General features: G+C 53.9%; 1 protein-coding gene across 1 annotated transcript in view; it reads right to left on the bottom strand.

The window, feature by feature from the left end:
• The window catches only part of PHC2 (polyhomeotic homolog 2), a 52444-nt gene extending 43430 nt beyond the window's left edge, over positions 1-9014 (bottom strand). The window contains exons 1-4 of the mRNA XM_029227877.1: positions 6066-9014; positions 3277-3435; positions 2114-2191; positions 1503-1667 (exon numbers count right to left, since the gene is read on the bottom strand). Of these exons, the coding sequence (XP_029083710.1) occupies positions 1503-1667; positions 2114-2191; positions 3277-3435; positions 6066-6218 (555 nt within the window). The 5' untranslated portion in view covers positions 6219-9014. The remainder of the gene's footprint in view (positions 1-1502; positions 1668-2113; positions 2192-3276; positions 3436-6065) is intronic.
• Between the last annotated feature and the right edge of the window lie 210 nt (positions 9015-9224).

Genomic DNA, 9224 nt, shown 5'->3' with positions numbered 1-9224 from the left:
TTTATGTGTTTGTGTGTATGTGTATTTATGTGTTTGTGTGTGTGTATTTATGTGTGTGTGTGTATTTATGTGCTTGTGTGTGTGTTTGTGTGTGTATTTATGTGTGTGTGTATTTATGTGTTTGTGTGTGTATGTGTGTGTGTGTACGTGCGTGCGCAGAGACAACAGCGGTAGAGGAACCAGAGCCCCCAGAGCCGTACTCGTGTCTGCATCTCCTTCCGTGGAGTGCAGGGACTGAGGGTCTCTGCATGACACCCCCGCCCCTGCGAGTCTAGCTCAGTGTCTGAGGGGACATGCGGTGTCTGACAGCGTGTCTGCTCCTCTGAGCGCGACTACCCCACTTTGGACAGGGACCTGGCCAGGCTGCAGGGCTCCAGTGGGGGCAGTTAAGTAGGACAAGGGTCAGGGTAAACTGAAGACAGATCAGGTTCGGGTGGTGTCACATGGGCTGCCCGGCCCCCTGGAGAAGTGGAAGTCTAGTCCACATGTGTGTCTAATGGGCTGTTCCCTGGGAGTGGAGCTGCACCTCAATGAACTCAGAGTCAAGGACGGGAGTGCTGGAGCAGGACCCAGAAAAGCTCCCAGTGTCAAGTTCTGGCTGTAGGAGCCGAGGGAAGGATGGGACTGTACAGTCTTTAGGATAGTGTGTCGAGGAGCTGGAGGGAGAACTCTTCAGAATGGGGAAGGGGAGGCTGGACTCACAGTGATCTGAGTCCCGCGTAGAGCTAGATGTTCCTGCCTCCTAGGGCGAATGCTGCTGCTTTCACGGGAAATTCTGCTAAATCTTAGGAACCTCTCAGCTTCCTAAGGGCCTTTGCACCTTAGGGACAGGTGTAAAGGGGGGACTCTAGGTATGCGTGTGCAGGGCTGATGCCGTCCTGAGTCCATTCGGCCCGAGCAAGCCCGCCTGATGAACGGCTGACAGGGTGACCCTGATGGGAATGGGGGCCCAGCTGGGAAGGCAGCGGAGCAGCCGCATGTCCCGGAGCTGGCTGCCACCTTCACCACCTGGGCTGGAACACACTTTTGACCCTGAACTACCGGTGGCCAGTCCCTGCGAGGACTGTCCCAGGAGGGTAAGACCCCACTTCTGTAGGGTACTTGGATGTTTGCGCACTTGTTTATCTTACGTGTCTGAGTGTACAGACCGCCTGGGCACAGATCCCTGCATTCTCTACCCTAATTAATTTTGGGGAGTGGTTTCTGATAAGAAGAGGATAGTTCTGTTTCACTCTAGGAGGGGAGGGAAAGGAGGCATCATGGGTAACTTTATTTCGGCTTGGAACCCCACCTTTCCTTGAGTCATGGAGCTTGTACCAAAGCTCCCGCTCAGCCTTCCAGGCCGCCTTCTTTATGCCACCCCTCCTTTCCTGCCAACTGTCCCCCTAGTGCTTCTTCCCCACCCTTCTCTAATCCCCATGCTTCTCTAACTGCCCAGCTCCCAACTTCTCTGCCTCCGCCCTCCCGGCCCACCTGAGCCGTGGCCCAGGCTGGGGACTCACCATCTGTGCCCGCAGATACATCTGTGCTTGGCTTGCAGTCAGGGCTGGAGAAGACGTGTTGCCCAAGAGTACAGCCTGCTGGGCGATGCCTGAGGCTGCTGCTGAGTTGACACTCTGAGCCCGGTTGATGAGCTGGGCTGCTGCCGGGGAGGCTGCCAGATTGATCTGAGGAGGGAGACACGCGAAGTAGGAAACAGGAGGTTCTGTGGGTTAACTCTGCCCCCCTTCATCCATTTCTTTCTCTCTGCCTCTTCTGTCCCTTGGTGGATTCAGCCTTCTTTAGGACCAGCTCTGATCTGTGGGCCCTGGATCTTCCCCCAGCACTGCTGCATCTCTGGCTTACGTGCAGAGCTGCAGGGAGGATCCGATGGGGAGAGGACTGAGCTATGAACAGAGAGCCTTGACGTTGGAAAGATGACGGGGAGTTATTAAAAGAAGTTAGAAAGCGGCATGCACTTTTTCTTTCTGGTAAGAGTCACAGGTTCCAGCCGTGGTTCTACACGGCAGGATTCACCACAACTGGGTCTGGAAGCCCAAGAGAATTTTGGGCAAAGAGGAAGGAGCCGGTCCTGGAGCTGTGGGCTCTGCCTGCTGTTCTCCGTCCTACTCACCGAGGATGACTGGGCGGGGGTCTGTGCAGACACACTGCTGCCTGAAGTGCTCCCCTGTCTGCTGGCCACCAGGCTTGCCTAGGAAAGGAGAATTCTCATCACTGGAGGCCCAGACCTCCTCCAGTCATGCCCCCCGGCTCTCACCTGCCGCAGGGTGCACTATAGGGCAGTGGTAAGGAGTCAAACCCTTATTCTGGCTCATCCACGTGACCTCAAGCAAGTGCCTCAGTTTCCTCTTGTATAAGGTGGGGTAACCACAGTGTCTACCTTGTAGGATTGCTGAAAGGATTACACGAGGCGGAGCATTTACATATAAGCGCTCGAACCGTCAGCTGTGACTGTTACCAATGTTTCCGGCTCTCTTCAGCTCCCACCCCACTGCACCCACTCTATCATACCCGGCCCACCGGCCCCCACGTGGAGCACCGGGCACGTACTGTCTGGAACGTCCAGCCTGCGTCCTCCCCGCGGCCAGCTTCTTCTCATCCCGCAGTGTCAGCTTCACTGTTCCTCCAGCAGACAGGCTCCCCCCTCCCCACCAGCTGTACCCACCGTAAGGTGGGCCCCCTTGTTACTCAGCCACAGCAGGCTGCTCTTCTCTTCTGCAGAGCTTCTCAGCGCTCTGGTAGTTTGCTACTTTGTCTCCTCGTCTGTTTGTGTTTCTGACCACTTGCTGTCTCCCCACCACAAGCTGCAAGAGGACAGGGTCCACGGCGTGCTCGGTGCCCGACATGAACTCTGGCGTGTAGCAGGTGCATAAAGATTCTGTCGAATGCATGACTGGGCTCTTCTCGGCCACTGAGGGCAGACAGGCCAGCTGAATGGGCAATGGCCTTCTCCTGTGGACACCTCCTCGCACCCTCGGCCCCCTCCCTGCAGTGTGCTGAGGCAGGGAGGCAGGCCCCCGCCAGTCCCTCCTTGGGCGAGGCAGGCGGAGAGGTCCAGCCGCCCTGCTTGAGAGCTGTGTGGCCTCGGGCGAGGCGCTTAGCCTCTCAAAACCTCTTTCCTCATCTGTCAGAGCACTCGGGATGACGATCACAGCCACTTCGCAGTGGTTCCGCGTCTGTGAGGACGCAGTAAGAGAACGCATGGGCACACGCGTGCAGTGCTTGCACTGCCCTTCCTTCGGGGGCACGTGCGGTGCTCCTGTGACGTCGTCTTACCTGCTGCACGGCCGCGAGGCTCTGGAGCTGGGCGCTGCTGAGGTGCTGCTGCTGCAGGGCCGCCGTCTGCAGCATGAGGTGCTGCTGCTGGGCCGCGTACATCTGCTGCAGGTACTGGGCCGCCGTGCTGGGCTGCCGGTGCAGGGCTTGCTGGATCACCTGCAGAGGGCGGGGGGCGGGGGGGGCGGGGAAGAGCCCGCGCTGCGGCCAAGCCTGCTCAACACCCTCTCTCCCCAGCTGCTCAGATAAGGACCAGGCCTTCGATCCCCACTCGCCAGGGAGCCGGGGAGACGACTGTGTGCAAAAGCTCCACCCGTCCCTGCCTTGCCTATCCAGCAGCTCTCCTCAGCACACACGCTCCCTGCTCCTCCCCGATATGGGCTACACACGCCACTACCGCCAACTCTCCGGGCAGTGGGAGCTCAGGAGACAGGAGTCCTTTAAGCCTCCGGTGACACTGGGTCCCACGCCAGGCTTGTTAGGTACCCCCTTCCCCGCCATTCTGCAGCCTCAGATGAGTCTGACTGGACTGTGGGGATGATGACGACAGAGGGAACCGAAGTTCAACAAGGCTGAGAGGAGGAAAGGGGTGGGAAGAAAGAGACAAGTCCGAAGCGCACCCTATTCGAGCTTTGAACACACAGCCAGCCAAACTCAAACCTGCTCAAGGTCAACGCCCTTCCGGCAGGGGCTTCCCCCAGCTGCTTGGGACATCCTACCGGTCCCTCAGAAGATGGTCCCCCTGGCCTTGCACAGCAGGGATGCTGCAGCTACAGGGATGCTGCCTTCCTCTTTTACTCTTTCCCTCCTTCTCTCTATCACTCTCTTTTGAGCCACCATCTCCCACTCCCTGGCCTTACTGCTATTCCCTCTTTCCTGATGGGACTGGCTGAGCCACAGTCCCTGGGAGATGACAAAAGGCTGCTCTTTGATCCCTTCCCACCCTCCCATCCCTCAAAGCCTCTTCTCCACCCCCAGGAACAAGGAAAAGCAAATGCCTTTCCTCCAGCCCTGAGACCCTCTACCTTCTTCTCCTTAGCCCCGTACATTTCTCCTCCCTTCTCACCTGGTCACCTTCCTGCTGTCTTCCCATGGGGTGCCCTACATGGGCCCTCGCTAGGCTCTGGCCCACTTCCCACCCTTCGCTCTGCTGCTCTGGCTCCAGGGCTGTTCTGCCCCAGGCAAGTGAGCCTCTAGTCTAGCTCTCTCCAGCTTAACATGACTTCCAGGGGCTGGCGGCTCTCGGACAAAACAACCTCTGGGCTCAGATTTGGGGTTCTGTAAAAACAACCTGATATCACAGATTCTCCATGGGCTCTGTTGTCTCCCCAGATACCCCCACCCCATCCCAACTCCTCCACCCACTTCCTTCAGTGTACTTTCCCCTCTGAGGGTCCTGGTTTACATGAGCTCAGTTCTTTTTATTCCTTGTTCTCCCCGGAATTTTTTCTTCTTATTGCCTTTATCTAGGCCTCTTTATTTTCCTTAGACCCCTAAAAGCACCCCCAAGCATCCAGACAGCAGTAGTAGAGATGGACTTTTTCTCACTGGAGGATGTCAAGGAACAGAAATAGGAGGCACCCCAATGGTCCTGCTTGGGTGCGGAACACAACTTTGGGTCACTCCATTTGCCAGAGCAGAAACCTCAAATCCCTTTTGCCTAGAACTGTGGTGCGGGGCAGGAGGGCACATCCTAACGTCAGCTGCTAGAAATTGGTGCTAAAATACTCATGTGCAGAGGGGCCAGAGGAGGAGGCTGGGGGAGGCGGCAAGGATGGAAGCATGGTTTCATTAAGTGTGAGGCAGAGAGAGCTGGGCGAGGGAAGACTCCAGAGTAACTGATGGGGTCTCCTTTAACTAGACTTTTCAGGCTCTCTCACCATCTGCTGTGGCTTCTCCTCCATCCCCTAATCCGGGCCTAGGGCCAGAGAAGGATGAGCTCACTCATCTAGTACATCCAAAATGCAATAGCAAAGCTATCAGAATCAACGCTTCTCGGCTGTGGTCTCTCTTTTCTCCCTAGTTTATCCAGGAGCCTCAATCAGACATCGTAGTGAATAAGAACACAGGTTTGGGGGGAATCAGGTTCAGCTTTTTTGTCTTCACCTGGTGACCCTGGATAAGTCACTACCTTCTCTGAGCCTCAGTTTTCTCAATTACAGAATTGTGCCTAATAATAACCACCCTCACAGCTGGAGAAGAAGATAAATAAGCAAAACGCTTCGGACAGTGCGGGGCACATGGCAGACGGCAAAACATGGTCATGACTGCATTTTGGAAGAGTGTGTAGTCACCCGGAAGGCCTCACAGATGACACTTTGCAAACCGCTGCTTTGGGGAAGAAGGCAAAAAGCTGTAAAGACAAAGGATTGTTTGGGGTTCTATTTTGGTCCTCCATATGTAAGAAACTTCGATTTGGTACAAGGAAGTGGTCACTTAGGTAGGGGATCTAGGTTGTGGCTGAGCAGATTCTAGTCATTTTTTCTCTTTGCTCTTTTCACTTGTGTGTCCTTTATGATTTCACATGTTTATCCTCCCCAAACGGCACTGTGGGATCTGAGTCACCAGATAAGAAAGGAATTTTCGGATCTGCTAAGTATTCCCACTCTCCCCAACCTTCCCTGATTGAATCCATCTAGTATCACTACTCCTCTAATGATGCACAAATATTTACCCACTGACATACGCCCTTATGCCCATTCTAGATTTAGCACCCGGGTCGTCCTACCAGACCATGCCAACACGTCCTCCCGGCTAGCCCTGAGATGATTAATCAGGTGGCGTCTCACCTGCACAGTCTGCCGGTCAGGAATGCCACTGTACACAGAAATCTGGGGCCCCGTGGGGCGGCCACTGCCACCGCTGCTGCTACTGACGCTGCCGGTACTGCTGGCGACACTCGCGCTGCTAGACGTATGGGGGACGGGCAGCTCGTTCTCCATGGCCTACAGGATGGCACAGTCAGGGCGCTCAGGTGGTAGATGAGCAGGCAGGTGCTGGGAGGGAAGAAGCAGGAGGGAAATGCTTAACAAACGCATTCTAGAGAATACACACGTAGGCATCCGCTCTCTACCAGCCTGTGTGGGACTACTTCTGAACTGAAGTCTGGAGCCACCCCTGCCATCAGGACAGGGCTAGGCTTGGCTCACTAGGCGAGGTGTGAAATCAGGTCAGCCTGAATCTAAATTTTACGACTTATTCTGCTAGAGGAGATGAAAAACAGCCTAGGAGGATCCCCTACGATGGGCTTCCTAGCAGTGATCTTAGGGACTATTCCTCACACCATCAGACTTTTCATCACTGGGGTAGAGAAACTGGACATCAGAGAAATTATTATTTGTCCATATTTATATAGGCAGTTCTTGAAAGAAATGGGATCCAAAATCTAAAGAGAACAGAACGAGAGAAAGAGGCAATAAAATAATTTGCTTTATTTTGTTTTGTTTTCCAACCAGAAGAGCTTCGAGTGTGTTTGGAGTCTGTTTCCTTCCTGAAGTACTCACTGAGTGCTCTCTGATCTAATGCTGAGCAGGGCACCACATTGAGCAATTTGGTGAAAATCACAGGTTTTGGAGTCAGAAAGACTTAGGTTTGAGTCCTGGCTCTGCCACTTACCAGCTGGGAAACCTTGGCAAGTCACACTTCTCTAACCTGTCTTAATCTGGCAGACACAAGAGCGTGTGGATTGTTGGGAGGATAAAGTAAATTAACAATACAAAGCGCTTAGTGGGGTGTCGAGCATATATTGAGTGTTCCTTATGCATTGGCTGTTGTTGTGGTTATTAAAACTGTCCCCAGTCTGTTTCCCGCTGTCCCGTTCCAGTAGGTCAATCCTCTTCCAAGGCGGAACTGGCAGAGCCTCCTGGAACTTCTATCCCAGTCACTAAGGGTAGAAGTGCCAGAAATTCCTTGAGGGACCAGCCGATGACTGGGATTCAGAACTGGAAGCTGCGCATCCCCTTGAGGCAAGGAGTGGAGAAGGGCTGGGAGAGAAGGAAGGAGTGGTGGGAAGGTCATGCCCATGTCCTAGGTCAAGTTCCTCTCTTTTTCTTCTTTCATGCTATTGTACTTCCTGTGCCCTGCTCAGCTGGAATCTACCTCGTCTTATGCTCCGTGGAAGGAAGCATTGGCTGGATAGAAAGCAGTAGAAGGCATAATTCTGATCTTGCAGAAACTGACAACCTAGTTGTCGAGATGAGGCTCCGTTGGGATTTTGAGGCTCACCAAGCAACAAGTCAGTAAATGGGAGTTAGATTCAAGCTTGGAATATCCCACAGAATCCCAAAGTCTCTTCTTAGTTCAAAGGCCCACCTCCCTTTCCCAAACTGTTGATCAGAATTGGGTTTCAGTTCTTGCTTTGCATCCCACCCTAGGAAATCTCAACGGAAGTATTAGTCCTTATAACCATAAACAAATAAAATAAAACAAGGCAGCAGCCACAGCAAATTAAGGAGAGGGCAGTCTACATCCTGGATGATCAAGCCTCAGCTCTATTTTTTTTTTTTTTTTTTTTCTTTTGCAGCAGCTAGGGCAGATCTTGGGCACAGTGTATACTCAATCCTTGATGAGAAATAAAACAAGACAACATTCTAAAGGAAGTGTGGCATTTGTTTATGGAAAAACTGCACAGGCAAGACAGCAACTGCTCCGAGAGAGAGAGAGAGAGAGAGAGAGAGAGAGAGACAGACAGACAGACAGACAGACAGACAGACTGACTGACCTTAGTAACGTGGGGACAATATGTTTCCTGAGATCTCTTGCCCGCCTGCCCCCTTCCTTCTGCTAACAAGCATGCCCTTCCCTCCTGTCTTCATCACCTCGTTCTTGGCTTCTGCATACCCTCTTCCGCTTTCCCCCTCTTCTGTCTTGTTAATTTCTGCCCCCAGCCCCTGGTTTTCCCATTCTTGCTGCTGCCTCCTCAGCCCTATCCTCTCTCACTCCTGTGCTCACTCCTGCCCTCCCTTTCCCCACCCTCCTGTGTGCTCACACTCACCTCGCTGTCTGATTCTCTTGGACACGTGCATATACCCCCGCCCTCTAGCCCTCGTTCCATTGACCCTGGCGGGCTGCTCTGGTTACTCAGATGAGCTCTCTCCCCACTCCTGCCCTCTTTTCTCTCTCTCAGACCCTCTCCCAGTTGCAGCCAGCTCACTCTGGGCCCCATTCCCTGGCTCCAGCTCCCTCCCCTCTCTCGTGGTCCCCCTGCCTGGCCATCTCACTCCCCCAGGCCTGATGAGGCACGTCCTCTCTTTCATTCCCATGCACATGCCCTTACTCTCCGGACAGCGCATGCTCCCTCTCCCTCCCCTTCTCGCTGGCTGGCCGGTTCTCTTGGTTCCAGCTCCCACTTTTGATGGCTACAGCTGTCTCTCCAGTGCACACATACACTCTCTCTCTGACTCCCTCTCAGTCTCTCCTGCAAAGCACACAGGAGGGAAGGACAGACTCTGCCTAAGAGACTAGGGACCGCTTCAAAGGAGAAGTAACATTTGAGCTACCTGAACCCACGCTTTCTCTGCTTTCACAGCATAAAGCTGCCCTGTCCCACCTTCCACTCCTTGTCAACCACCTCTAGAACGTTCCCGAATAAACACGCTCCTAGCTTTTTGCAACCTGAACATCTACCGCATGTGGGGTATGTTTGCTAAGTACTGGAAATTGAAAAGAGGTAGATGACATGGATCCTCCTTTTCGGGTTCATAACTTTTTTTTTTTTTTTGCTGTATGCGGGCCTCTCACTGTTGTGGCCTCTCCTGTTGCGGAGCACAGGCTCTGGACGCGCAGGCTCAGCGGCCATGGCTCACGGGCCCAGCCGCTCCGCGGCATGTGGGATCTTCCCGGACCGGGGCACGAACCCGTGTCCCCTGCATCAGCAGGCGGACTCTCAACCACTGCGCCCCCAGGGAAGCCCTCGGGTTCATAACTTTTGAAGGCATATTAGAAACAGT

The sequence above is a fragment of the Monodon monoceros genome, unplaced genomic scaffold (genome assembly GCF_005190385.1).
Source record: "Monodon monoceros isolate NGI ecotype Baffin Bay Population unplaced genomic scaffold, NGI_Narwhal_1 Super_Scaffold_18, whole genome shotgun sequence".
NCBI lineage: Eukaryota > Metazoa > Chordata > Mammalia > Artiodactyla > Monodontidae > Monodon > Monodon monoceros.
The sequence above is the reverse complement of the archived record's forward strand: the minus strand, read 5'-3'. Positions and strand labels throughout refer to the sequence as shown.